This window comes from Rousettus aegyptiacus, unplaced genomic scaffold, assembly GCF_014176215.1.
Source record: "Rousettus aegyptiacus isolate mRouAeg1 unplaced genomic scaffold, mRouAeg1.p scaffold_m13_p_6, whole genome shotgun sequence".
Lineage (NCBI taxonomy): Eukaryota > Metazoa > Chordata > Mammalia > Chiroptera > Pteropodidae > Rousettus > Rousettus aegyptiacus.
In genome coordinates, this window is record NW_023416309.1 from 80,311,775 (window position 1) to 80,339,003 (window position 27,229).

Consider the following 27,229-nt stretch of genomic DNA (forward strand, 5'->3'; position numbering starts at 1 on the left):
GCGAGTCGGAAGTTGGGAGGCACCAGCCAGAGGTGCCTCCGCAACGGCGCCCCAGAACAAAGTCCCAGGCGGGGCGCAGGAGGCCCCTGCCCCCGGGAAATGGGGATAACGCCCTCCGCGCTGCAGAGGCGCCGGAGAGGCGGGGACAGGCGGACTGGGCGGGGCGGGGGCAGAGGCCTGCTGGGAGGGGCCGGAGGAGCAAAGGGGCCTAGAGAGCTCCGTGAAAAACTGTGAGGCTGGCGGCCCGCAGGCGAGGCGTCCTGGTTGGACTGTCCGGAAAGGGAGTCCAGTTCCCCTAAGAGGCTGAGGCGGTCATCTAGAGGTCGGACAGACAGACAGGAAGGACCAGCATGTCCTCACTGCCGCACCTCGCCCTGCTGCTGCTCCTGGGCGCCACGCTGACCTTCCGGGCACTCCGGCGCGCGCTCTGTCGCCTGCCTCTGCCCGCACACGTGCGCGCAGACCCGCTGCGTACCTGGCGCTGGCGCAATTTGCTCGTCTCCCTCGTCCACTCCATTGTGTCAGGGATCTGGGCGCTGCTGTGGTGAGTGAAGGACTGGGGGAGTGAAGGCGGCTAGGGAATTCTGCCCTTATTCTCCCAATCACTCACGGGGGGCCGAGGCCATGCAGTCTCACGACTCCTTGTCCGGAATGCTAGTCATTCGAGAGCGGCAGCGGCCCCAGGGGAAAGGAACCTCACCTGGGAAACGGGAAACACCTGGGTTTCAGCTGAGCCCCCTACGCGCTTCCCAGTTAATAGAGCCAGTCTAGACTCCCCAGTAATGGCAAGGGAAATGGAGTTGAGGGTACTTAGGAATGGAGAGATGAGCTCCTGCCTTCTTCCCTCCCTTCAAGTATATGGCAGACCCCCGAAATGCTGGTGGACATTGAGACGGGATGGTCGCTTTCTAGCTATCTGCTCGTTTGCTTCTCTACAGGTAAGTCTTGCCCAGTAAGCATTCTGTAAGTGGGGGAATCAGGGAGAAATTTGTTCAACCTCTTCATAACCTCTTGCCCCATTCCTCCGCTAGGGTATTTCATCCACGACACGGTGGACATCGTAGTTAGCAATCAGGCTGAGGCATCTTGGGAATACCTCGTCCATCATGTCATGGTGAGAAACATGCGACGTAGTAGGGGCCCGATGCTAGCAACTTTAGCCCTTTCTGAACCTCGGAAAGGGTAGAACTATATTTTGACCCAATATCCACTCTATGTCCTACATCTTCCCACGCTAGGATCCTAAGTGCCCTTGTTTGGTTCACTATTTGATGTCAGCAATCCATAGCCTCACCTCTATTTCCTAACGTTTTCTCCCTTGCTCTCTAGGCCCTGGCTGCCTTCTTCTCAGGCATCTTTCAGAACAGGTTTGTAAGTGGGGGTGTCCTAACACTGCTGGTAGAGGTCAGCAACATCTTCCTTACTATCCGCATGATGATGAAGATCAACAATGCCCAGAATCACCCCCTCTATCGGATCAACAAGTATGTCAACTTGGTTGTGTATTTTTTCTTCCGCCTGGCCCCTCAAGCCTACCTCACCCAGTTTTTCCTGCAGTATGTGGGCCAGAGGACACTGGGCACCTTTCTGCTGGGTGTCCTGATCATGCTAGACATCATGATTCTCATCTACTTTTTCCGCCTCCTCCGCTCTGACTTCTGCCCTCAACGTGTGCCCAGCCAACAACACAAAGACAAATTCTTGACGGAGTGAGAGGCAGAGCCTGGGACTTGTGGCAAGGACAGCAAACACAATTGAGTAGAGCCTCACATAAATTGAGATGGGGCTTGGCCTCAAACCTGGGGAATTCAACCTTTCAAGCCTGCACCACTATTGAAAACGCTAATGAAAGCACTCTGAAGTCCTTGTCCTTTCTTGGGCAAGGGGTGAGGGAAGCAGACAGACCGGTTGGACATGGTAGTTAGGTGGGACAAGGTACTACTACCTGAAAGGCAGGCAACCCGCACTGTCCTGAAATGGATGTTAATGAAAACTCTGGGTATTGGTTTCATACAAAGCCTCTTCCAGGGGCAAAGGAACAGGATTCTTATAAAACTTCTTGTTCTCTTACCCCTATGATGGAAACAAATTCTAGTGGTCCTGGGACAACTAACCCTAGTCTGGGTCACGAATATCTGCTTTTTGAGCTCCAACTGCCAGGAATGTAACAAGTATGATGAAATGATAGTGCTGAGTGTTCCAACAAGGTAAGTAGACCTAGAGTCTTGCCCAAACTCCATTATTTATAGTGTGTACACATCACAGTATGGTCTCCCCCCATCCCAATCAGAAACTGACATAAACATAGTGAAAAATTTTTATATTTAGAATTAGCCAGCTGGACTGAGTTTAGATGATCCCAATCTGAAAAACAAAAGGGAGCTTTGTTACTGAGAGTTCAAGATTAAACTGGAATGTCATGGTTTAAAAGCAAAATGTGGGTACAGGGTAGGACCTACTAAGGATAGGGGTGCAGTCAGTCGGTTAAGACTAGGCAGCAAAAATCAGGCTTTGGTCGCAAACAGACATAATTTGCACCCAGGGGTGACTATTAAGTTCATAGCAAAAGCAGCTTACTTTGTTGGCAACATCCAAAGCATCATAGTCAGGAGCCAGCCGAACATATGCCTTCTTCTCTCCATCAGGCCTAGGGTGGAAAAGAAAGGCTTAGTCCCTGTCGCCCTCTTTGCTCCCATACCGTCCCCCAATCTTCTGGCACATCAGTGGTTCCTTTGTTCATGTCATTCTTTTCTAAAGAGTTATTTTTCCATCATCTGTGCAAAGGAGGACAGGGAAGCCACTAAGTTACAAAGCCAATTCCTTTTTATAGGAAGCACCACAGGACATTTAATTCCAGGTTATCTGACATAAATTATATCTTACTCTAGTGCCTGCCTCTGTCTAGAGGTAGGGATCAAGAAAATGAGTGCCAACCCCTTAAATCCAAGCCTATAGGAAGGACAGCTGTTGAATCTTCCAAAATCTATACTACAAGAGACTATAGTTACAGCAAGGGTTAATCATTTCTCAAGAATTGCACACTGTGAAACCTACTTCTGACACCAAAAGCAGTATCCAGGAATTTCAAGCTATTCAAGTTTCCTGGCTCTTGCGTCAGGCCCTATCCTACTAGCCTCCTCCTCATCCCATGGGACCCCACTTACCTGATCAGGGTGTTGACTTTGGCCACATCAATGTCATAGAGTTTCTTCACAGCCTGTTTGATCTGGTGCTTATTGGCCTTGACATCCACAATAAACACAAGTGTATTGTTGTCTTCTATCTTTTTCATGGCTGACTCAGTAGTCAGGGGGAACTTGATGATAGCATAATGATCAAGCCTGTGGGAGATAAAATGGGGTCACCTTGCCTGAGCCCAGTAGAATGACAGGCCTTCTTTTGGAGCCCAGGTGCATCAGACACTGAGGTAGCAATCATTATTGTCAGACTTTGGTCGCTAAACAATGTCATCATCTGCACCCTGAAACCCATGAGCCTGGAGCCTCAGCCTGAGAGCAAAACCATGTGTACTTTCTTCCACTTGAAGGGCTTCCATCCTTTAAGTGATTAAAGAATCATCTTTGAGTTCCAGACCCCTTCATTCTTTGACCTCGACATTTCTAAAGGGCAAATTTCTGTATAAAATTTGAGACTTGACGAGTTTAAACAACTTATCCCAAGAATACAAAGCTAGACTATAGCACCTTGAAACCCAAGTTAGGGTTCCAAAGTATACCGGTACTTCCCTGAGGCTGGATAGACCATTTCTGCCCCCTTTAGTTGGTGAAAACTGGCTCGAGGGCCAACAATTCTTCAGAGCAGAGCAAGTTTCCCTGAAATTCAGAGAAGCAAGGCTCTATTCACATACACTACTTTCCCATTCTGAAGCTCGAGGTTGGGCCTCAACCTCATTACACTGAATTCTAGATCCAAATGGTAAAGTCTGTCCTCCACAGACACAACCCACTCTCCTGCCTTTTACTTAGAAAGCAGTAGGGGTAGGAGAAACCTATTGGTAGCAACTACTACCATGACTCTAATAATCTCACCTGTGGTCCCTAAGGTTAGTTATTCACACAGCATGATGCCAAAATGATCAATAATTCTAACTTTTTACCCATTTCCCCATTACCTGAGTGTAAAAATTTGAGAGTGAATGAAAATTCCATATACTGTTGCAAGCCAGTACAGATGAATGTATCTCCTTAATTGACCTAGAATCACCTCATAGCCTCACCCTCAAGGACTACTCCCTGCAGCAATAGGTGCTATGAAGAACTAAACTTGAGACTCCAAAACAAAAAAATATTTAAGTCCTACTTTATACTCCTAAGAAAGTGGACTTTAAAACCAACATATAAAGCGATAATTAACCTAACCTTAGCAGTAACTCTGGGTTGTTTTAAACAATTCTTGTCAATACTGCAAAAATGTCTCATCTTTTCCTTATTAAATATGGCATTAACAATCTCCTCACACCGCCACTAGAGATGCACATTAAGTATCAACATGTTCTTAAGAAGCCATGCTCCAAGTTTGGTAAATTTAGTAACTGCCAACGAAGGATACCAAAACATTTCAATGGTATAGGAGAGTACTGACTTGTTTCTCCGGGGGGCGCTCTTCCGAGGATATTTGGGTTGCCTTCGGAGCCGTAGTGTCTTGGGCCGTCGGAAGGTGGGTGATGTGCGTATCTTCTTTTTTTTGTGGCTGTGGACGCCTTTCAGCACTGCTTTCTTTGCCTTCAAAGCCTTTGCTTTGGCTTCAGCTTTAGGAGGGGCAGGAGCTGAGAGAAGTAAAGAAAATGAAGGTGCGGGATTCAGAAATCGATCGCTTCCGGCCTCAAGACCGGTAGTGGGCGCCCCATGCGATATGTGCATCAGTGGTTCCTTTGAAGACATCATGTCTCAGGTGTTTAAAATTTTTCCATCATATGCACGATATTGGGGCAAACTTGGAATAATTCCAGGATACAACATAGAAAAAGGTAACTAACAGTGACCGAAAGCTTGATACTTGCTAGGATGCGTGCTAGTTTTATATATGCCATCGCACAGCCATCCTGAGTAGATATATAGCTCCTTCTTAACACTGAAGATAAAAAAAAAAGTTAAGGGCCCTGATTTCTTACCGTTTTGAAGACATGCAGTTCAAGCCTGTGGGTGCGTGTAGCTCTCAGAGCCGACTATCTGGCTGTCAGCTTACCTCCCCAACCCCCTCACTGAAGCCCAGCCCATGCAGCTAGGCCCACGCGCGCCGCAGCGTGGCCAGAGCGCCGGGAGCAGCTCCGGAGCAGACACCCTAAGTCTCAGCCCAGCCATGGTCCTTTCAGTTCGTTCACTCTGCGGGGATCCCAGGACAGTCAGCTTGTGGCTCCCCCGACCCCCAGGCCCAAGCCCAGGCCCAGCCCCAAGACCGACCCCAGCACACACCTTCCTTCTTCGCTTTCGGCGCCATCTTCGTGAAAAGGGTTCCCCAGCCCCATTCCCATGGGCTTATAGAACCAAGTCTCACCGAAGACTCGCGATGTCTCTTACTTAAAGTTGATTGGGTAATGTGTATCGCGGTGCCCGCCGGGAATGGTAGTTAAATTTTATGTCCTCATGAGGGACTACGCATGCGCCATTCCTCCCCTTATTAAAAAACACTAAAAAGACTCTTGGGGGTTGTAGTTTTTGGAGTCATCTGTTTATGCTGCGTCGGACGAACGGCGTAGCTGGCGGCCGCTTGGTTCTCATTCTGAGCGTTTCCCGTCTTGAACAATTTCAGGGAAGATTACGTTCACAGGAGACAGTAACACTGCAAACTGGAGTGACTATAGTTAGATTGACTCAGGGAAAGTGAAGCTAAGTTCTAGAACAACAGAGTAGAATTGGTTGGGCCCAACTTCCTAGACAATACTTATGGAAACTGAAGTCCAGAGAGAGGTGGCTTATCAATAACGGAGATTTGGTGGTAGAAAAGTCGAGTCTGGGAAAGGAAACAAGGAAAGTATCACCAAGTAGAAGGAGGCCACATCTCCCCTCTTTACCTGTGATAGATTTCATGCGTTTCCCCGACAATACTCTTTGAAGAAACTCTACCAGTATTCCAAACACCCAGCACACAGATTTGTCCAGCATTCGCTAGTTCTTGTCAATTCCATTCACAGTCCCCTCCCTTTAAGTAGTGTTCTCTTCCCTGCCCCAGTCATCTTTGCATACTCAGATTCAGTTCCGGACACAGAGCAAGGGTTAGTTAACACTGGTTTACTTCTCTGAGGTTCTCGCTCTACCCCACATCCACCCCGCCCTTTCTATCCTACCCCTTGCCTCTTAGAACCATATTTCCCCTTTGACGGTGAGATTTATTGTGTGCTACCCCTTCTTCCATCCTGCAGAACTACAAAATGTAAAAGTCCTTGGGAAGATTCCAAAGGGGTCAGAGCGAAGACCGCCCATACCAGAAGGGAGTCCCCATGTTCTGGCGCAGTGAGCTCCTCAAAGGGCGGAGTTCCTAGTCCATCTGGCCCTCCTTTACCCTCCATCGAGGGAGGTGGTTTAGTCTTCAGCCTTCCCATCCGTCGAACACGGTAGCCTTCGAGAAAAAGACTCTAGATCTGCAACGTCTCTCTCTCTATGGTGGGCATACAGCCCCGCCTCTGGCACTCCCTCTCCGCTTTCCCTCAACACCTCCCAGGACAGAAGGGCGAGCGGGGGCAGACTCTGTGAGTCACGTTTTGGGCCTGGAATTGAGGAGGGAAGCGCCGCCTCTCCTTGGGCCCCTTCTCTCCCCCTCATTCCTTCCCGCGGGTCCTGGCCCAGCCAGAAACTACGCAGCAATCACCGATTCCCCATCACCAATTCGGCTGGGTAAGGGTCCCCGTGGAGGCGCAGCCCAGCATAGAGATGCAGGGCAGAGCAACCTGGGGGATCCAGATCAGGAGGTTCCAGCATGAGTGGGGGCAGTCCTGGTGCCCAGTAAGGAGTCGGGCGCGGGAGACTGAGCTGGGGCATTGCTGGGAGGAGGAGAGTAGGGGGAGGCCGAGCAGGCTGCGAGGCCAGGAGCTGCCAGGAGAGGGGCGGGGAGGGGGGGCGGCCCTTTTCCAGGAATTTCCGGGGATCATATTACAACGCTCCAGGAGGAAGAGCAGAGTGAGACGCGAGGCTCTGCAGCGGACAGGGCCCCTCGCCCCCTCTTCTCGCAACTCGCTGGCCTCGCAGCGCGGTTCCTGCTCACACTGACCCCGTGTGGCGGGGCCGCTCCGCGCCCCGGGGCCACTCTGTTATGGTGGGGCCGCCTCAACCCCGAGTTGTCGTCGGATCTCCGCGGCCTCGAGTTATTGTAGGAACTATCAGGCCCCGAGTTATTGTAGGGTCTGCGCGGGCCCGGGAACCCCGAGACGGAACTCCCCGCCCACATTTGGCGACCGAGGGGTCACCCCGCCCCCGAGTCATCTTCGGGACTCCCCGTGCCCGGGTGATTGTGGGTTCGCCCCGGCCCCGGGTGATTGTCTCATCCCCGTGGCCCGCGGTGGTCGTAGCGTCCCCAAGGCCCCGGGCTCCCGTAGGCTCTCCGTGGCCCCGAGTTATAGTCGGGACACCTCGGTCGCGTGTGATTGTCGGGTCTCCACGGGCTCGGGTCGCTGGGGCGGATCAGGCCTCCGCTTCTTCTCTGGGTGCCCCGCAAGGCCGCAGGCAAGATGAACATTCTGGCGCCGGTGCGGAGGGACCGCGTCCTGGTGGAGCTGCCCCAGGTAGGCGCCAGGGCCACGTCGGGCTTCTGGCTGCGGCAGAGTATGGGCGGAGAGGAGGCGGCACCAGACCATTTAGATAGAGGCTTGGGCCCAGCCCTGCGGCCGAGCTAGGCCTGCTGCTTCTGGGTGGTCCTCTCCCCGCCCCCCGCCCCCACCATCCTCTAGCCCTGGGGTCTTGGCTGTGGGACTTGGGCCAGGAGTGGGTAAGTTGCATTCTCTTACGACCCTGTCAGTGCCTGAGGAAGGAGGCCGCTTTGCACGTGCTCAAAGATTTCCACCCCCGCGTCACCTGCGCCTGCCAGGAGCACCGGACAGGCACCGTGGGGTGAGTTGGAGACACCCAAAACAAAGAAAGGAAGTCTCAGGAGATTCTGTAGTTAAAGCAAGGGTAATGTCCAACCCCTTGGAACTCCATTGCGGCCCCTACCAGCTATATGGTTGTTCCCCCTTTGTTATGTCCTGCATTAACCGACCCCTTTATTCCTAGCAAGGTTTTGGTGTGTCCTATGAGATGGGGTTCGGTAGAAAGGTGGGAGTTCAATTTCTGACACAGAGAAGGTATCCTGCATGAGGAGGTGGTCACTAGCTCAGCTTTCCACATACCATCCATTTGAGCCCTAGGGCAGGGGCTGTACCTACACTGATGTGTCCCATGGTGGGGGTGGGGTGGGGTGGAGAATACTAAAGACTGTTACTAATGGCAGTTGCCACCATTAAGGGAGCATTTACTGAGTGCCAGGTAGTGTGTTGGATACTGTTGTTATTGTCTTATTAAATGGAAAACACCATTACTTTTAAGTTGTATCCTGATTTTGGAAATGTTAAAATGTGTGTGTGTGTGGGGGGGTTTGTTTCAGAATATTAAACATTATCATTTTAACCTTCATAACAACCCAATAAAATGCATTCTAAATCTCCACTTAACAAAGATTGAAATTGAGACAAAGAGCCTAAATAACTCATCCTAAGTCACACAGCTAGTAAGTGTGAGAGCTAAGATTCGAATTCACGTCTCTGATACTGAAGCATAAAACACTCCTTGCCAGCACATCTGTCCAGGCAAGTTGCCTAGGAGGCCTGGTATTTATGGTGCAGCTACCTTGTGAACCTATAAGGGAGCATTGGGACTCCCCTAGAGTGAAAGAGCTAGTGCCTATTCCTCCTGCCCCAACTTATGTCCAGCAGATTTAAGATCTCCAAGGTCATCGTGGTGGGGGACCTGTCAGTGGGGAAGACTTGTCTCATAAATAGGTAAGAGGGTGCTAGAGCTGAGCTGGGTTGGGGTGGGCAGGGTGGCTCAGGACTAGCCAGGTGGGTTGGGCACAGGGCCAAAGCATTTGATGCTCCCTCAGGTTCTGTAAAGATACCTTTGATAAGAATTACAAGGCCACCATTGGAGTGGACTTTGAGATGGAACGATTTGAGGTGTTGGGCATCCCCTTCAGTCTGCAGCTGTAAGTGCTTCCTCCACCCCTTCCAGCCATTTCTCTAGCACCTACACCCCACCGTTCCAACACCCCCATACCTGTATTTTACCCCTTCTTCCTCCCAGCTGGGATACTGCTGGACAGGAGAGGTTCAAATGCATTGCATCAACCTACTATCGTGGAGCTCAAGGTAAGGGTTTGAGTGAAATGGGGTAAGTGGCTACCCCTGGTCTCTTAATCTAGGGCTGGGGGGATTATGGAAATGAGCCACTTGTGTCTTCCCTGTCAACCTGGGACTGTTTCTGTGCCTCTTCTAGCCATCATTATTGTATTCAACCTGAATGATGTGGCCTCCCTGGAACACACCAAGTATGTGGGACTGCTGAAATATGATGGGAAGAGAGGGTGGTCAGGGGCATGATAGGGAAAGGAAGAATTCACCTAGGAGCAGAGAAAGGGTAATTGGGCATATGAGTGTCAGTGGAAGGAGCCTGTCCAACTCACTCATCCCTTACTGTCACCATCTGTGGCAGGCAGTGGCTAGCTGATGCACTCAGGGAGAATGACCCATCCAGCGTGCTTCTCTTTCTTGTGGGTTCCAAGAAGGACCTGAGTGTGAGTATACCAGTGGGAAGGACTTCCCCACTTGGTGAGGGAACCTTTCTCCATCTGACTCTGACTTTCCTTAAGACTCCCGCTCAGTATGTGCTGATGGAGAGAGATGCACTCAAGGTGGCCCAAGAGATGAAGGCTGAATACTGGGCAGTTTCATCTCTCACTGGTGAGTAAGAGGCTTCAGGCCTTCTGTTGTGGCATTCCTGCCTTCTACCTTGCCTCTCACTCCTACACTTCCAGCTGTGCCCAATAACCCTAGGCCTACAACTTCTCCTGAGCACCTATCTGTTCCCTGTGTCAGGTGAAAATGTCCGGGAATTCTTTTTCCGTGTGGCAGCACTGACCTTTGAGGCCAACGTGCTGGATGAGCTGGAGAAATCAGGCTCCCGGCGTATTGGAGATGTTGTCCGTGAGTGCCCGCCTGGGTGAGGGTGGCAGAGAGCATGGGGAACCTCCAGTCTCTGCTTTACATATTTCCCACCCTTCTTCAGGCATCAGCAGTGATGACAACAACCTCTACTTAACTGCCAACAAGAAGAAGCCCACATGTTGCCCATGAGGGGTGAGGGACTGTCTAGAGACTGCCCCCCAGCTCTGGGGCACTGTTCTACCTTGATTCCCCCAGAGCTCTACCCATGGACATTTGCACGGACTATTTTTCAAGACCAAAGAACTGCCCTTGGTGGCAGAACCCCCAGGGGAGTAATTGGGACCATGCTAGTCGCTTCCTGCTCCTAGGCACCATGCCAAAGACTGGATGCCCCCCTTCTCCAGGGGCTCTCCAGGGTACCCAGTGGTGGAGAAGTGGTCTCTGCTACTTTTGCTCAGCCTGCTGGGCTTTTGGGTATGAGGATGCTTAATGATCCTAGCCTCACACTGTGCCTTACTCATTAAAATTTCTTCTAGCAGTTGGGGTTGGACTTCTTTGTTGGAGAGGAGGGATGTGGAATGGCAAGGCTATAGGGCAATCTTGGGACTGGAGTCTCCTGCTGGGATGCTGGCCATCCCTGGCCCCTGGGGAAGCCTCAGGCAGGCTAGGAGCTCAGGGACCAGGTTTAGGAAGCTGCACAGGACCCTCACTGGGTGAGATCTGAACTGTTGGCTTTGAGAGAACTTTCCTTTTGTTCCTTTCCCCTAAATGTGTCCTACTTTGTGCTTATACCCAGATTTCCACCATTAGATAATATTTTTCTTTTTTTCACTCTTTCTGCTGTCTCTAAAAAATACTTCTCCGAGGGCACACAGTGACAAGTGATTGAGTTTTGAATACTTTTTGGGTTCGCCAGAAAGCCCAGGGAGGGTAGGGGCAGGGGTCTTACTCAGAAGATATGCTATCTAGGGGGTGGTTCCATAGAGTAGTGTTTAGTACGTCTGCTTTACATGCCAAAGGTCCTGTGTTCCTGTCCCAGTGGAGTCAAAATCCATGCCCCCAGGCACGCCAGCCCCCTTGTGTGCACCGCACCGAGAGGGAGGAGACACCTTGCCTTCAGAGATCCAGTTCTTAAGGGGAGACGGCAACATCTGTAGATCAGAGGTGGAAATGTGGGGAGGAATTAAAAAAAAAAAAGATGTGCTATATAATATCTATCAGTGATATAAACATAAAATTAAGTGGTATCTTTTTTACATTTTAAAACATGGAGAACTAAATGAAATAAAAAATAAGATGTATATTTTTCTCTCTTAAAAAAAAAAAAAGGCATATTCTGAGGAGGACCTGCATTTGATCCTCGCTATCCATCCTGGGACATTCGGGCAAATCATTTATCCTCTGTCTCAATTTCTTCATCTGTAAAATGAGGCTAATAATAATGATGAGGTTTTATGGATGAAATAAGGAGTAGCACTAACACATAGTAAGAGCTCAAAAACCTTAACTTTTATAATAACTATTTGAGAGAAGAGTGACTAAAAATTTGGCTCACTCTTGACACCTAACCCAGAGCTATAGATTGGCTGAAAGTATCTCAGACATCTGGACCAACAATGGAGAGACATGTGGTCTGGCGCCATCCTGGAAGGCCATGGAGGATCATGATTAGAACACAGATCTTGGCTCCCAAGTCAGCAAGTGCTCTGTCCATTCTGTGCCTGATTCCATTCTCACCCAGCTACTCTGTTCTGTGTGGGTTGGCTTTTCTGCACACTCTCCCTTCTGGCTTCCCCTCTTCTGCTGTTCCTTGAGCTGGTGGTCTGGGTCGTGGTTCTACTGTAACTCAGGTTATTGGGTCTGGATGAAAGTGAAGGTTAACACAGTGCAGCAGGGAGAGGCCCATGATGACTCTGGAGGAAAATTTTAAATACCATCCTTTCTTTTCCATCCTTTGAGGCATAACCTGACCTTGGAGCCTGGTGTGAAATGTTGGTGATGTGGCTTTAATATTTTTCATACTCTCCTGGAATTGTTCATCTCTGTTCTTTCACAGGATTGCATGCTCCTCCACTCCTTGCCTTGCACAGAGTGTGTGTGTGTGTGTGTGTGTGTGTGTGTGTGTGTGTGTGTGTGTGAAGCCTGCACGATATTGCTGTGGAGCGTTTGTGCTGTGTAAAATGTGGGAACGGGTATGGTTCTGTGTTCTGGGTGGTGTCTGTGAGTGGCATGTGCATGTTGTGTGGTATTTTTTTTATGTGCACTATGTATGTGTTACATGCATGTGTAGTGTGTTTGTTGTGCTTAAGGGTTACTACGAATGCAGTTGCTCCTGCTCCCTCGGGGCAAGCCTGTGGAGACACGTGAGGTTGCATGATGGAAATCAAAACACTAGCTCAAAAACCTTAACTATTATAACTATTTTGGGAAAGAGCGATCAAGACCCTAGCTCTACGTTGACATCTTTATTGGGCAGTATTTCTGTAAGTCTGGGTACCCCATGGGGACTAGGAGGAAACGCTGGTTAGGGACTCTGGGGATGGACACCACAAGTGTTCTGGGAGCCGACATCAAGTCCTTATCCGCCGGGCCTGCGGGCATAAAGACAGTGAGTGAACCTGACCTCCCGCCAAGGCAAGAGGAACCTCGGAAGAGCCGGGATGGTGGGGTGGAGGTTGGAGGTGATCGCTCCCCAAGCAGCTGGAGAAGTTCACGTGTAGATGGGGGAGGGGCTAAGGGCCTCGGCAAAGTTCGGAAGGATCGGGAGGGGTGGGGAGCCTGCTGAAGAGTGCGGTTGCGAGAATGGATGGGGCGGGGCTAGAGGCGGGGCTAAAGCCGAGGGTAGGACTAAGAACTGCGGGAAGGTCTGGAGAGGAACTAGGGATGGAAGTGAGGGCTGGGCCTGAGCGACCGACCTAAGGTTTAGGCCTGAGGTAAAGGGGAGGTACTAAGGCTAAAGTGGGACAGAGAGGGAGGTGCCTAGAAGGAGTTGAAGTACCCCGGATGAAGAGCGCCTCTGAAGTTTAGATTTGGGCTGAGAAGACAACGCATCCTAGAGCAGAGGCGGGGGTGGGTGGGTGGAGGGATTGGGCAAGCATGAGGCGGAGTTGAAGACTGAACGGAGACGAAACTGAGATTGGGGTTTACAGTTGGCTCGGGCAAACAGGTTCAATTTTGGACTTCTGCGAGGAAGTCTTGTAGAGAGGAAGAACTAGGCTGAGAGAGATGTGGGTTAGGACGACGGTTGAAAGGTGGACTAAGGAAAAGACTAAGGACAATGCCGACATCTGGGATGAAAGCAGAAGGGGTAAGGAGAAGGCGGGGCAGATTAGGGGAGAGCTTTGAACTGAGGCCATGGCAGAGGGGCCGACCTCAGGCCCCAAGGAAGGTGTAGAACCGGAGAGCCTGATGAAGGAGGCGGGGCCAAGGACTGCGCTGGGGCGGAGTTAGAGTCTGGGGACCGGCTCGTTGAACCAATGATTGAGGATTGGGGTTCTGAGGACCTGGAGAAGAGCCTTCAGGTTTGGCTGGGGCAGTCTGGCTGGAGCTAGAGTTGAAACTCCTGTTTGTACAGCTGAAGGGCATCGCTGTACTGCAGCTGGTGTTCCGGACTCGCCCAAGAAGTTGCGGGGCCTGGCTGGAGCCCACGGTCCAGGGACTAGGCTGGACGTTTTCATTGATCCTGAGGACATTAGGGTTAGGGTTAGGTTCCACGTATGACATCACAATCGCCTACAGATGTGGGCGGGGCCAGGGAGGCATTTCCAAGGAGACGGGTGCACACTGCCCCTGCCTTCCTCCCTCCTCGTCCCTCCTTCCCTTCCTTGGTTTCTCCCTCCCTTCCTTCCTCCTTCCTTCCTCCCCCCACCCCACTTTCAGCTGCTCTGTTGTCCAACCTGGAACCCCACCGCCTGTGCTGCAAGGGCGGAGGGAGCTCCTCAGCCCGCAGGACTGAGAAGATTCTGTACAAATGAGCATAACCTGTGAGTTTTGAGTTAGGCCCCTGCACCCCAATTTATGTCCTACTGAGAGAGACCACAAGCTTCCCTCTTCCTGTCAAGCTATCATTGTCTTCATTTATTATGAAGTCCTCCTCTGTCCAGCTTCAGTCACTTGTCCCTCAGGAGCTCTGGACTGCTGCTTTAGTCAGAGCTCTCTCCTTTTGTCTGTGAAACTAGAGAGCATATTGCCTTCCTCAGACCTAAGGAGTTACTAAATCCCTCCCCTTGGCAAACAGTTATGATTGTCAGGGCTTCTTGGGGACTTGGGGGAAGTTAGTGGACTGCGCATGTATGTCTCTTTCATGGTGACTCTGGACCTTAGACACAGGCTGGATAAAGGAAGCTGTGGAGTCAGGATTAGGTAAAACCAGAGGATGAGGAACTGGCTGTGTCAGAGTTGAGCAGGTGTAGTAGGAAGTGACAGCTGGCAGGAAAGATTTAGGATAGGAACCTCAAGTAGACAGGGCTGAAAGAGTACAGACTATGGAGCCAGGAAGACTGGGTTTGAATCATATCTCTGCCATCTATTAACTTGTGTCTTTGGACAAGTTACTTATTCTGAGTCTCTGCATCCCCATCCATAGATTGGGCTGTGGTCAGCATTTAGAACTAAAAGCATATTTTAAAAGCCCAGCACAGTGCCTGACATTGGGAAGATGCTCATCCTGGGTCAATTTCCTTTCCCTAGAAGAGTCTTCAAGTTTGAACCCTGGGCAGAATCTCTACTGCCATAGTGCTGTTGTGGCTCCTTTAGGGGGTTTATTCTATTCTGTTTATGTATTTATTCAATCAAACAACACTTACTGAGTACTTTCCATGTCCCAGGATCTGTAGAAACAGAGACAGATGAAATATGGGCCTTTTTCTCAAGTTGCTATAAATACATGAGATACTATGGCAGGATAAAGGGGCACAGGACATGTGTGACCAATTTTACTTGGATAGCATTGTTCTTTCCAAGATGAGCAGGTATTTCTGGGGAGTGGGAGGCAAGAGAGAATGGAGAAGGGAGGGGTAGGAAGAGGGTTGGATGAGGGGGAAGAACTGATAGCTGAGGAAGGAACAAGGGCCAGGGGTGGGGGCGGGGCAGTCATGTCATGGTAAAGAATTTGTACTTCATCCTGAAGGCAATAGAATACTATTAAAGAGTAGGTTGATGGTTGAGCAGTTGGCATTCTAGAAAACTCATTTTGGCTGTTTTATGAGGACTGGATGAGGGTAGTGAGACAGGAGGCAGGGAGGCCAGGCAGGAGCCTACTGCAGTTGTCTCAGTCAGAGATAGTGAGTTTCTGAACCAAGACAGAGGTAGATCTGGAGGCAGTTAGGTATGGCAAGACTTGGTTATCAAGTTGGCATAGAAGTGAGGGAAAGGATGATCCCTAGATTTCTAGCTATGGTGTCTGTTGCTCTCTGGAATGGAAGATATAAGAGGAGATAGTTTGTGGAGGGTAGGGAGAAGATGGTTTGTTCGTGAGGGGCATGCTGGTCTAAGACGTTTGGGAATGTCTAAAAGGATATTGGTTACATGCTCAAAAAAGCAGTCTGGATTGGAGACCCATTTTCTCGGTGGATGCTGAAACCATGGAAGTGGATGACATTGTCCAAGACAAGCTTGTAGACTATTCTGAGAGGAGGCCAAAGACAGAATCCTGGTAATAATCAGTTTAAGATGTACAGCAGAGGAAGAGGGGACAGTATAGGAGTCAGGAAAGAACTAAAAAGCTAAGTCAAAGAAGAAAGAGAGAGACAAGTGAGGTCTGCATGGAAACCAAAGGAACAGAGTTTGCAGAAAAAAGAGATTGGTCAACAGGGTCAAGTGAGATGAGATGAAAATAAGGCCACTGGGAAATTGGCTATTGGGAAATTGTTGATAGCCTTTGCCTGAGCTATTCTAATAGAGAACTTGAGATCGCTGCCCTGTGTAGGTGGTTGGAATATAGAGAGAGGTGGAAATTCTGAGTTCACTGAAGGTAGGGACGGGGCCTCCTTCACTGTGTCTATTAAATGAGTGAGTGAATAAACTTGAAAAAGAAGAGGACTGGGGGAAGCAGTGGTAGAGGGAGAAACAGGGTTCATAGTGTTTTGTTTAAAGGTGTTCATAGACTGTAGTGAAAAAAAATTTTTTAAAGGAGGTGAAAATTCTGGCTGGGACCTAGAGGTCAGGTGCTTCGGGCAGGAGGAAAGAGGGACACTTCCCCAGGCATGAGGAGAGTTGATGAAGGTGGGAGCAGCCACAGATAAGGCTGGTAAAGTGACCTTCTGAGAGGAACAGCAACAGGGTAAAAGTTTCCAGGGAAGTGCTTGAAGTTTTATTCAAACATTCAATAAATTTGGAATACTTACTGTGCTGTGGAAAACAGAAGGAACTGACCAGGGACCTATAGGAAGATGACCAAGTGCCACTGAAGGCCCAGCTGAAGTCCCTTAAGCAGGACTCAGCTCCTGTGTCCCAAAGAACAAAGCTTTTCGTGAGAAGAAAGGAAAGTGGCAGATTCTCCCCTGTGGTTGCTGATGGAACTGCTGTTCCAATTGGAGTTTTGCTTGGGACAACCTCTGACCAGGCTCCACATATCCTGGGACTGTTCCTAGAACTGTCCCTCCTTGCTTGGACTATGGCTCACTTCTATTATTACTCCAGATTCAGCTCCTATTATGCTTCTTTCAAGAAGTCTTAACTAATCCCACCCTATCCCCTACTGTCTCAGGTGGTGTCCTTGTTCTTTGTTCCCTTAGGCCTTCCTCCTCACCATTTCCCTCCCTCTCAGTGTCTGTATCACACTAATGTCATGAACTGTTTGTTCCACAAATGTGCCCTGTGTCCCTCTCCTCACCCACCCCCTCTCCCAGCCCCTTGAGACAGGGATAGTTTTTGTTTTGTTTTGTTTTGTTCTTAAATCTCTGCATCTCCAGGATGCAGCTGGGGCCTGACACTGACACCTGGAGCTTCTCAGAAAATGTTTGATGAATGAATGTCGTGGGGCGGGGGGAGGGGAGGGGAGGAGATGCTGCTGCTGCCACTCTGTACTCTCTCAGATATAAACAGGTTACCCAACTGGGAAAGAAGACATCTGCATGTGGCGTCTAGCACTGATGCATCTACCTTCTCTGAAGGTGGGTCCAGGGGAATCTTTGGCCCTAGGGGTCCCCACCATCTCTCACTTGGGAAAGCTGACTCCCGGAAGTAGGCAGGATGGAGAAAGTGTTTGGTCCTGAAGGGTTACCCAGCAGCGCCATCCCCACCCATCCTGTACTCACGCTAGAGAGGGCCCCTTTCTGGAGGCCACAAGCACCCGTTCCTTTGTATAGAATCTTACAGTGCGCAAATAACTTTGACGTGTGAACTGAGTCCTCCCAACAGCCCTGCAAAATAGATGTTACCACCATTCGCATTTTGTGGACAAGGAAATGAAGGCTCAGAGAATTAAACTGGCCTTAGGTCACCTGGCTAGTAAAAGCCAAGATTTGGACTCAGGCCTGAGTCCAAAGTTCAGGACACTTGTCACTATGCTGCCCTTTGCCCCGATTCAGCAGTGCTGAAGAAAGCTGAGGTGGTGGTGGTATTCCAAAGTCCTGCCTCAAATGCCTTATGAAGAACGGGCATGAGAGAAGAGGAAGCAGAAAGGGAGGCCACCAACTGGGTCAGGGGTATATGGGGGCGCCTAGGACCGTCACGGCCTGGTAGGAGGAAGGGAAGAGAAATGTGGGGCAAGGCTCAGACCAAGTTGCTGCCTACTCATTTCTTAAGTACTTTAAGGCTCACCCACTTCTTCCAATCCCAAGGTGGGCGGAGCCCGAGTCAGGGGGGACCTACAGGAAGGTGCCTTGTCCTTTCTGGCCTTGGTATGTGAGACCTTGGACATAGAAAGTTACTTCACAGGCTTACCTTTTAAGAAGGTGGCTGGAGGGGACATCCATTGGTAGACTGGAGCCTTAGGCAGGGTTATAGGTGAGGCAGTGCCAGTAGAGGCTGGGAGACTTCAGCATGTGTCCAGGACTTGCATTTGGCTGAGCAAAAGAGGTGGGAGCCTTTCTCCAAGGCTTTCCCCTAATCCCAAATTCTCATCCCAGCAGCTTCTTCCCTGTGCCCTGGGAAAGGAGACATGGTATCTGTGCTGTCTACAAGAGGTGGAAGGGCTCAGGCTGGGGGTGGGTTGTTCAAGTCTGTGGCTCTAAGGAGTGGGGAGAAAGAATGGAGGAGGAGTGGGAACTTGATGAGTAAAGAGCAGGGAAAGGAATCAAGAGTGAGTGTGGGAAAGGGGAGAGAAAGCTGTCCAAAGAGAAAAGGGGACTGGAGAAGAAAGGAGAGAAAATGGAAGAATCAGAGTCAGAAGTCAAGGAGCATAACATGCGGTGGGTTAGGCCTTAGCTCCGCTCCATGCTTGAGTCATCGTGTTGTAGCAGGCCTTGGGGACTGGAGTGGCTTCACAAGGTGTGAGGAATCAGATAAAGGCCTCCTGGGCATATGCAGGGCAAGCATAGGAACTGAGGATGCTATTCCTATTGGCTCTAATAGCTAGGTACTCTGAAGTGGCACTCCACAATCTGCCATGGCACAAGGGCCTTCGCCTACCCAGGTGCCCTGTAAAGTGGGGTAGCTGGCAACTATGAGCAGCTGAGAGGCAAGCGGGAGTCAGTAGAGGGCCCCAGGAGGGTGGGCTCCCATGGAAAGCAGGAGAGGGGGAGAAGGAGGTGTCACAGGACAGTGGTAAGGGCCTTGGTGAGACATTTTCCTGGGAGTCTGTTGGGGGGTAGGCCAATTCACCCAGTCGACTGGGTGGAGTAGAGTGCTGAGACCTGGAGTTACTACTAGGAAATAGAAACAGCTCGGCGGGGGATGGAGGGGGCTGGGGAGGAAGGTGGTGACAAAGGAGAGACCCGCAGATGTGATGCTGCTGCTGCCACCCTGTGTGACCCAGACACCTTTCTCTCAGGTGAATTCAAGGACACTGACAGGTGCTGCTGGAAACACAAGCAGTGTACTGGGCATGTCATCCACCCTTTCACCTCTGACTATGTCCACCACGACCTACACCTGCACTCTATCAGCCACTGCGACTGTGATTCTAGGTAAGAGCCCTCCTACTTGGAGGATCCACAGCCCAGGAGATTCCTGGGCAGAGCCAGGTATAAACTTTCACTACTCTTCACTCCTTTAGCTTTGACCTGGCACTGCCAGCCTAGCCCCAGCTTTGTAAACCTGGCTCTGCTCTAAATGCAATGGGGAAGAGGTCTTTTGGCAGCCTGGGCTGAGCCCAGCCAAAGCCCACTATCCCTCAGGCTTCTGGCTCTGGGCCCCTGGAGAGTCATGGAGGCATGGGAGTCAGGCTGAGTCCCCTATGTGTCAGGGTAAAGGACTGCTCAGAGAAGACAAACAGCAGCGGCTCCCGAGGTGTAGTCCCAACCTGCTCCCGAGATGTGGGCTCGACCTATTTCAACATCATCCAGACCCCTTGCTTTGAGTTCATCCCAGAGGAAGAGTATGTGGAGCGGTTCTGGTATGGCTGGTGAGTGCTAGCAGACTGATGGGGGGCCACTATGGGGCATCAGTCTCCACTCTCTGTCAGCCTTCTCTTTCCCTGTCCTCCCAGGTGCAAAAGCTACAGGCCTGTTTCTGTGGCAGTGATCCACCATCCCGTCCACCATGAGTGTAGGGCAGATGACCTAAATGAAGAAGAGGAGTTGGAGGAGGAAGAGGAGGAGGAAGAGGAAGAAAGCGAGCCTCCCATCCCAACCCAGCTGGGGCCCACCACCACACCCACTGACACAGGCATAGGCAAGGGCACAGTCACTGGGACTCCTGACTTGGCAGCTCCCATTACCATCTGGCGCTCTGAGAGCCCCACAGGGAAGTCCCAGGGCAAGGTTTTCAAGAAGGTCAAGAAGAAAAAAGAAAAAGACAAAGACAAGGAGGAGGAGTCAGATGAGAAGGCAAAGCTGAAGAAAAAAGTCAAGAAGGGCAAGTTGACTAAGAAGAAAAGCCCAGTTAAATCGGAAGCTTCCCCTCCAGACTTGAGCAGATCACTAAGCCCAAGGGAGTTGGCCAGGTTGTCAGAATCCAGCCCAGATAGTCGTGAAGACCTGGAGAGTGAGGACAGTTACAATGACCCCAGGCAGGAGGAACCCTCCAGTGAGGATATTGTGGAGTCTTCATCACCCAGGAAGCGAGAGAAGAACTCGGTCCAGGCCAAGAAGCCTGCAGCAAAGGCCTCGCCAATCAAGAAGGTCAATAAGAGAAAATCTCCCCCCGCATCAAACCCCAATCTCAGTTGAGGCCAGGGCGACCAGGGTGAAGAATAAATGCGATCAGGCCTGTAGCTGACCCCCTGCTGCTATTCTCTCTCCCTCCATTCTGGCTACTTCTGGGGGGAGGAAGTGGGCTCTGGACATAGCTGGAGCAAAGGGGCTAGGGGGCTGTAGGAGTTTCTGAAGGGCAATCCATCTTTCAAGAAATCCATGGAAAGGTAGGTGGGAGGGTAGGGTAGGAGCACAGCCTGTTTCTCTGTAACATCCTAGGCCCAGGGCAGGAGAAGAGCACATCTAGGTTGGGTGGGAAGGTGGCTTCCCATCTACTGGGAGACTGGTCTGTGTGAAATCCACTTAAGGACAGGTTGGACTGTCTGCAGTGATACCCGTAATAAACTGAACCTTTTAACCCGCTCTGCCACTGTGCTTGGCCTTTCCCTCTTCTAAGTGGCCCTGAGGAAGGTGCTGATAGCACCAAAGGGAACATGATCTTTCCAGCTGTGTGGCCCCTGCTCCTGCTAGACCCTTCTAGACTTTGTGCTGAAGTGAACTAAACTGAGTTCCGGGCAAAAGGATAGTGTCTACTCCCTCCCCCAACTCTTGCCAACAGCCAAAAAGATCTTGAATGAAGAAAAGCAAGGAAGGGTGCTCGCCAAGTTTGGGCAGCAGTGGCCTTTTTTGAGTTCTCTGCTGAGCCCCAAGCAGAGGAAAGAGAATGGGAAAACCTAGCTTTCCTAGCACCAACTTGCAGAGCTGTGAGATAAAACCCTTGTGAAGAAACACAGAGAAATTGGGAATAAAGAATAAAAGAGGCAGTGGAGCTAGGGGAAAGGACCAGGGCCAGGGGATCAGCCTCTCCTATAACAGCCCAGCTCCCTTTTCCAGGGCCAGTGTGTGTGGCGGGAAGCAGAGGAACGTGGGGTCCATACTGGGGCAGACACACTTGACTTGTGTAAAGGTACTGTCAGAGACCAAGGTCCTGCTGGTAAAAAGGGGAGAGGTGCAGGGGCTCAGGCTGAGAAACCTAGATTTACTTGTGGCCTTTCTCCAATGTGCCAAAGAAGTCTACAGGTGCTCAACTTACTGTGGGTTTACATGCCAATAAACTTAAGTTGGAAATAGCCTTGTTGAAAACGCATTTAATACACCTGAATATCACAGCTTAGCCTAGCCTACCTTAAACGTGCTCAGAACACTTAAATTAGCCTACAGTTGGGTAGAAGCATCTAACACAGTGAATACACTATGGAGTATCAATGGCCGATCACCATACCCATGCCTGACGATTATGTGGCTGATGGGGAGCTTCTGCTCTCTAATGCTGCTGCCCAGCGTCATGAAAGAATCCTGTACCACATATTGCTAGCCCTGGAAAAGAGCAAAATCCAAAACTTGAAGCATGGTTTCTGCTGAATGTGTATTGCTTTTGTACCACCATAAAGTTGAAAAATTCTAAGTTGAACCGTTGGAAGCTGACAACTGACTGTAGTAGGCGCAGTGGGTGGGGTAGCGGTGTATGAGTGGAATAAGAGCAGCTAGCATTTACAGAGGCCTTATGAAGTCCCAGGCATTGGGATAAGCCCTTCATTCTCAGTCCTCATGGATGCCCTGGTCAGGTAGGTGTCTCATCTCCATTTTACAGATAAACTGGCTTAGAGATAATAGGAGTGTGCTCAAGGTCACAGGGATGGGAAGTAGAGTAGGAATGTGACCCCAGACAATCCGATGCAGAAACTTCCTGCTTTTCTATGAGTCGCTGCCCCTCCAATGGTTTGGGGGACAGAGTCAGGGAACTCTCAGAGCTCCAAACACTGTTTTGAAAGCCCCCCCTCAAGAGCCAGAGAGTTGGAGAGACTTTGCCGAGTGCTCTGTAGAAACACTGTTTATTCAAATGATAGGCAGGAAGCTGCGGCAGCAGGTGGGTGAGGGTAGCCAGGTGGGGGCTGGGTAGGTTAGCATTGCAACCCTATGTCCCCTGCAATCCTGCTTTAATAGCCACCCGAACTGTTGGCATCAGGGTCAGAAATACTTCCCCTCCTTGCCCTCCTGCCTCAAACTGAATAAATAGCATTCATCTCCCCAGAAGAGCTGGGGAAGACTCATGTGCTGAGCTTGGTGCCCGGTCACAGCCCAGAATCAGGTGAGGGCAGTAGCTCAAAATGGCTTGTAGGGAGTAGAATACAAAATTGTTCCACTCTCATTCTCATCTTCCTCTTCTTCCTCCCCACCACACTCCCCTCAGCCTAGTCTCAGGAAAGGTGGTTGGTGAGGGCCTGGAGTGGGAGAATTGTTGCTGAGCATACAATGAACTCAAGTTCGCAAGGCCATCCAGCCTGTTACCCATCCAGGCTGACCGCCAAAGAGAACGTCAATTCACGCCACTTTATGGACAGAAAAGGAGGGGCAGGGAGTGAGGCAGGCCTCTCCCAGCCTCAGAGGTATCCAGAGTCCTAGGAGCAGGCCCCCTACCGATCCATCTCGTCCAAGAGTGGGGTGGCATCGCCAGCAATGGACATCGGGGTGCTTTCGATCATAGGGCTGGGGGAGGGCCGAGGTGTCAGCCGCTGCTTCTGTTTCCGTCGCTCTGCCTCCTTCTCCTGCAGCCACTGCTCTGCCATCTTCCCCCAGTCGATGGCGGCATGGCTGTTGGACCTGGGAAGGAGAATGAGCCTTTGAGATTGGGACACTTCAGGGGCTCAATAGAAGAAAGCCTTCTCACCAATTACTGAACATCTACCCTTGCAGAAATGGCCCTCATACCCATGGGCAGCAGTTGTGACTGGCTGCCACACTGCCCACTTCTGTCGTCTTCCAGAAAGCAGTCCTTGTGAGGACAGCAGCTGGGTCATGGCTTTCAGATTCAGAGCACCTGCCTATGCTAACTGGCCTTTTGACAGCACCTGCCCCTGCTAAATAACCTGCTCCACACCACCATCCATATACTTACTTCGGCTGCTGCTGCCGTTGCCGAGAGCTGGAGGAGGGCTGGGGCTGGGCCTGGGCAGACTGTGGGGTGGTGCTTGCCTGTAGTTGGTGGTACTGTGGTGTGGTGATGGGCTGGCTTGGGGTCGTGTAGGAGTAGCTGGGGGTCATTAGTGGTGTGGCCACTGGCTGTTGGGCTGGTGTTGGGAACACCTGGAGAAAGGCAAACAGTTAAATGGGGTTGGATTTGGGGCCTATCTGGGCTTCCTATAAATTTCTTGCAAGCTGAAAATTTGGGGTCAGTACAGAGACTACCAGCAAACTTTTTCTTGAGCTGAGCAGCAGAGGTAAGTCAGTGGGATGGGACCAGGCACAACAATGGGGCCTACCAGTCCTGACCACAAAAGGACTCTGTGGAAAGATCAGGTTTTTTCTTATTCCCTCTCCCCTCTAATGGACCCAAGAAAAAGGTACATCTGTTGTAGACAGTCCCTGAGGCTCATGTATGCATGCCAAGGGGAGCACTGCCAGAGGCCAGCCTATGGACACAGACCCGTAGATGATCATTCCTTTTCACTCTTCCCCACCCTCCATAGGGAGCTTCCTCTCTAAGCCACGTACGTGGTAAGCACTGCTGCCCCCTCCACTGCCTCCATAGCCATACTGGCTGGAGGCCCACTGGGCTGGGGTGGCATTAGGATTCTGTCCTTGGCCTGTCACAGCAGCAATGGCACTGAACATCTGAGAAGTCATGTTCTGGGGCAGGGCATTCACGGCCCGTGTCAGATCTGTAAGCACAGAAAGTGGAAGATGGGTACATTAGAGGTGAAAATCCTTTTAGCTTCATCCCTCTAACCCCTAATCCCAGGCATGAGCTCCTTACCTGCAAGATTGATGTTAGCTGGGGTAGCATTAATAGAAGCAGGTGTCCGGGTCCTGCTGCTGCTACTGGGGGTAATGCCTATAGGAAATAACTCAAGTCGGTTAACACTTCTGGTATCATAATTTAGAGGGCTCAAGAAGATACTGAGAAAAAAGGAAGTTACATAAGCAAAGTGGACGGAGGACCTTCCTGATGCTAGCAGGTTGGAGGAATAAGAGAGCTGCAATGACGGCCTATCCCTCATCCCCTCCCACAAGCTAGTCAGTAGTAATTACCTTGATTCAGAGTGTAGGTGTCCTTCCAACCACACCCCAAAAGTTGGAGAGAGTAGGACTCACCTGGTACAGGATCCTGGTAATGATCCTTAAACCATCTGAAAAGTCCATTCACAGTTGGGAAGATTTGGCCCCTGTACCGGAATCCTTCTGGAGTCACCGTTACATATTCTATCCTGGGATTTTGGAAGGAAACATACATCAGATACTACTTGGGGCCAGCCGTGACAGTGGCCAGAACAGATCACCATGTGAAGCAGTCGCACTGGGTGCTGGGGGAAAGGAGCGATCAAAGAGCCAGTCCCTGACCCTGTAAAAGGAGGCAGCATTTTGGGGAGGCAAGGAGTACGGAGCAGAGCATACTCAAGGTCAGGAGTCAGCAGCCCCTGGTATACTATTTATAGGCTGCTAGAGGAAGGCTTATTGGGGACTGGGCCATTGTCCTAGGTTGCAGTATAATGGTAGGACCCTACAGGTGAGGGTGAGACTTGAGGTCACAGAAGTGTTAGGGTTGGAAGGGGTCTCCTAGGGCAGCAAAATACAACTCCCCAGGAGGCAAAAACTGGAAGTGCCTCTGAAAGGTGGTTCGTTTGCCCGTATTCAACACTTTGCAGATCAGACTGTGGGTAAGAGGATGCGTCCTGGGATCAGACACAGCTCTAGTTCTAACTTTGGCTCTGCCACTCATCACCAATATGACTGCCCAAAGTTGTTAAACCTGAATCTCAGCTTCAATCATAAAATGAGAATAAGAGCACTTAAACCCATAGGGTGGACAAGAATAAATGAAATAGTCGGCAGTGGACCCCAACTTTTTCAGCACCAAGGACCAGTGCTCCTATGAAAATCTAATGCCTGATGATCTGAGGTGGAGCTGAGGCAGTGATGCTAGCGCTGGGGAGTGGCTGCAAATATAGATGAAGCTTCACTCGCTTGCCTGCTGTTCACCTTCTGCTGTATGGCCTGGTTCTTAAAAGGCCATGGACTGGTGCCGGTCTGTGGCCCAGGGGTTGAGGACCCCTGAAATAGTGCATGTAAAGCACTTATCACACAACACCTAAAATACAGTTGTGCTTAATAAAAGGTAGGTGTTAACAAACAATGCAAAGTATGGCAAAGTTCTCATTTACATTTAACTGAAACCTGCTTCCTAAATCTTCTACTCAAGTGTTGTTCCTTCTACAACCCAAGTCTGTGCCCTTTTCTATGGGAAGCTACCACGTTGCCTCTGCTCCAGGTTAAAGGTACCCTGTTTGCTCAACTGTTTCTCATGTGACAGTGTCTAACCCTCACAGAGTCCTGGCTGCCAACCTGTGGAAACACGGCAGTGAGTCAGGAAAGGTTTCTCAGAAATAAACACGATAGCCCGATGTATCCAAGATGGTGCAAGGTCCAGAGTTTAGAGCTTGTTATCCGGCTACTGATCCCTTTACTAATATTGTGTATGCTGTGCATCACATGCAGGAAGTACAGGGATCAGAGCAGAAATGCATAGGCCTTGGCCAGGGGCCAAAGGGTGGGTACAGGTATAGAGAAGGCTGGTATGGTTATCAGTCTGGGTAACAGACATGAAAAAAAAACAACAGGTTTAAGGAAATCAGACTTCGTCTGATTCAGGATGAGCACTAGAGGATCCTAGATAAAGGAATACCTAGGAAGACCAACCTGTCAGTCATACAGAAGGGAGAAGTGTAGGTCAATGGTAGGAAGAAGTGATGCTCTCCTGATCCACCCTTCCATGTGGGCAGAAGTTAGCATACTAGAGCAACAGTGAGGTACCATGTGTTGAAAGCCCTGGCTAGGGTGAAGCAGAGTGAAAAGGACCAGTGTGCTGGCCCCCATTTTGCCAGTCAGGTGGAAAGAGTATCTGATAATTTCTATCACTACTTGGGATGGGGAGAAGAGGCAAAGGGAACTCCTTTTCACAGGGTTGAGGAAAGCATCTTTCTTATTGAGTCTTTGCCTTATGCCTCTAAATCATCATTCTCTCTCCCCACCTCCAACCTCTGCCTCTGTTCTAAATTAAAAAAAGGAGAAAGTCAGTCAAGCAGAACCAGAGAGAGTACTGCTCTGGGGCCTCTAACTCCCCTGCTAGCCTGTCTGTGGACCCCAGCGGCAGCACCTTCTCAGCACCAGTGCTCACCTGGGTTTACCCCGGGGCTGGTATCCCAGTAGGAACTTGCCGGGCAGTTCCTTGCAGGCACAGATGAAATAAGGGATGAAGGTGGGCTTCTCCTTCTTAGTTTTGATGAGCAGCTCCTCTAATTTCTGGGGGTAGAATGAGGGGGAGAGGTTGGGATAGCAGCATGCTTGGTACACAATGTCTGGTGCATACATGATGTACACCTCCTTCACCAGCTGGGAGACTGCTATACTGAAGGGAAACCATACGTCCTTGGGAGGTGTCATCCGTCATGGGGCCCTGGGCTCACCTTACGGTCTCCACCATTGCAGTCCTGATAGTACTTGTGGTTCAGAAGGTCCCGGGCAAAGGATGCCATGGGCTGGACATAGCGGGCAACAATCTCATCTAAATCTTCAAATTCCTGTGGGAAGAAGATAAAGGTCATATCCAGAGCTGAGACTCTTGACCCTTCATCAAATCCACTCGGAAGAGAACCCATGGGAGGGGGTGGACTTCCACCTCTGCTGTAGCATCACTCCACTGCAAAGTCCCTTCAATTAATCCATCTGTTGAGTCATACCCAGATTTAAAGCTTACAAGGTACAAAAATCATTTAAATCATAACTCTGATTC

General features: G+C 50.4%; 5 protein-coding genes and 4 non-coding genes across 19 annotated transcripts in view; 3 read left to right on the forward strand and 6 right to left on the reverse strand.

Annotated features, from left to right (window-relative positions):
* Nucleotides 1–81: 81 nt before the first annotated feature.
* TLCD1 (TLC domain containing 1) lies at nt 82–1,854 on the forward strand. Its single transcript, XM_016139071.2, has 4 exons — nt 82–544; nt 856–938; nt 1,032–1,114; nt 1,330–1,854. The coding sequence occupies exons 1-4, from the start codon at nt 351–353 to the stop codon at nt 1,711–1,713; spliced, it is 744 nt and encodes a 247-aa protein (XP_015994557.1). The 5' UTR covers nt 82–350; the 3' UTR covers nt 1,714–1,854.
* A 449-nt stretch (nt 1,855–2,303) lies between these two features.
* Nucleotides 2,304–27,110, reverse strand: RPL23A (ribosomal protein L23a). 2 transcript variants are annotated; one of them, XM_016139073.2, is made up of 7 exons: nt 27,080–27,110; nt 14,627–14,629; nt 5,433–5,444; nt 4,603–4,786; nt 3,165–3,341; nt 2,578–2,647; nt 2,304–2,364 (listed from the first exon to the last, which is right to left on the reverse strand). In XM_016139073.2, exons 1-7 carry the CDS (start codon nt 27,093–27,095, stop codon nt 2,350–2,352), a joined length of 477 nt encoding a protein of 158 aa, XP_015994559.1. In that variant the 5' UTR covers nt 27,096–27,110; the 3' UTR covers nt 2,304–2,349. The 2 variants fall into 2 exon arrangements, with proteins under 2 accessions (XP_015994559.1, XP_015994560.1); XM_016139074.2 differs by lacking the exons at nt 14,627–14,629; nt 27,080–27,110 and having other exon boundaries at nt 5,433–5,582.
* On the reverse strand, nt 2,470–2,539 carry LOC118604439. Its single transcript, XR_004951745.1, has one exon. It is a non-coding gene; the product is annotated as a small nucleolar RNA Z17 (small nucleolar RNA).
* Nucleotides 2,716–2,780, reverse strand: LOC118604431. Its single transcript, XR_004951738.1, has one exon. It is a non-coding gene; the product is annotated as a small nucleolar RNA SNORD42 (small nucleolar RNA).
* LOC118604437 lies at nt 3,410–3,481 on the reverse strand. The gene has a single exon (XR_004951744.1). It is a non-coding gene; the product is annotated as a small nucleolar RNA Z17 (small nucleolar RNA).
* Nucleotides 4,875–4,939, reverse strand: LOC118604430. The gene has a single exon (XR_004951737.1). It is a non-coding gene; the product is annotated as a small nucleolar RNA SNORD42 (small nucleolar RNA).
* On the forward strand, nt 6,711–10,687 carry RAB34 (RAB34, member RAS oncogene family). 5 transcript variants are annotated; one of them, XM_016139068.2, is made up of 11 exons: nt 6,712–6,851; nt 7,523–7,735; nt 7,969–8,060; nt 8,918–8,986; nt 9,088–9,189; nt 9,288–9,352; nt 9,480–9,531; nt 9,696–9,777; nt 9,853–9,943; nt 10,079–10,186; nt 10,269–10,687. In XM_016139068.2, the coding sequence occupies exons 2-11, from the start codon at nt 7,682–7,684 to the stop codon at nt 10,334–10,336; spliced, it is 783 nt and encodes a 260-aa protein (XP_015994554.1). In that variant the 5' UTR covers nt 6,712–6,851; nt 7,523–7,681; the 3' UTR covers nt 10,337–10,687. The 5 variants fall into 5 exon arrangements, with proteins under 5 accessions (XP_036078913.1, XP_015994554.1, XP_036078914.1 ...); XM_016139069.2 differs by having other exon boundaries at nt 6,713–6,851; nt 8,921–8,986; XM_036223020.1 differs by lacking the exon at nt 9,088–9,189 and having other exon boundaries at nt 6,711–6,851.
* Nucleotides 13,237–21,512, forward strand: PROCA1 (protein interacting with cyclin A1). Of its 3 annotated transcripts, XM_016139066.2 has the most exons (5): nt 13,237–13,454; nt 17,182–17,259; nt 19,080–19,215; nt 19,494–19,652; nt 19,737–21,512. In XM_016139066.2, the coding sequence occupies exons 1-5, from the start codon at nt 13,373–13,375 to the stop codon at nt 20,416–20,418; spliced, it is 1,137 nt and encodes a 378-aa protein (XP_015994552.2). In that variant the 5' UTR covers nt 13,237–13,372; the 3' UTR covers nt 20,419–21,512. The 3 variants fall into 3 exon arrangements, with proteins under 3 accessions (XP_015994552.2, XP_015994553.2, XP_036078912.1); XM_016139067.2 differs by lacking the exon at nt 17,182–17,259; XM_036223019.1 differs by lacking the exons at nt 13,237–13,454; nt 17,182–17,259 and adding an exon at nt 17,505–17,928.
* Nucleotides 22,256–27,229, reverse strand: part of SUPT6H (SPT6 homolog, histone chaperone and transcription elongation factor) — a 28,993-nt gene continuing 24,019 nt past the window's right edge. For 3 of the 4 annotated variants that reach the window (XM_016139051.2, XM_036223013.1, XM_016139048.2), the window contains 7 exons: nt 26,904–27,017; nt 26,615–26,739; nt 24,535–24,647; nt 24,197–24,274; nt 23,935–24,101; nt 23,339–23,526; nt 22,857–23,043 (listed from right to left, as the gene is read on the reverse strand). In XM_016139051.2, coding sequence (XP_015994537.1) covers nt 22,857–23,043; nt 23,339–23,526; nt 23,935–24,101; nt 24,197–24,274; nt 24,535–24,647; nt 26,615–26,739; nt 26,904–27,017 — 972 coding nt within the window. Of the gene's footprint in view, nt 23,044–23,338; nt 23,527–23,934; nt 24,102–24,196; nt 24,275–24,534; nt 24,648–26,614; nt 26,740–26,903; nt 27,018–27,229 lie in introns of all 4 variants that reach the window. The other variant, XM_016139046.2, reaches the window with a different exon arrangement.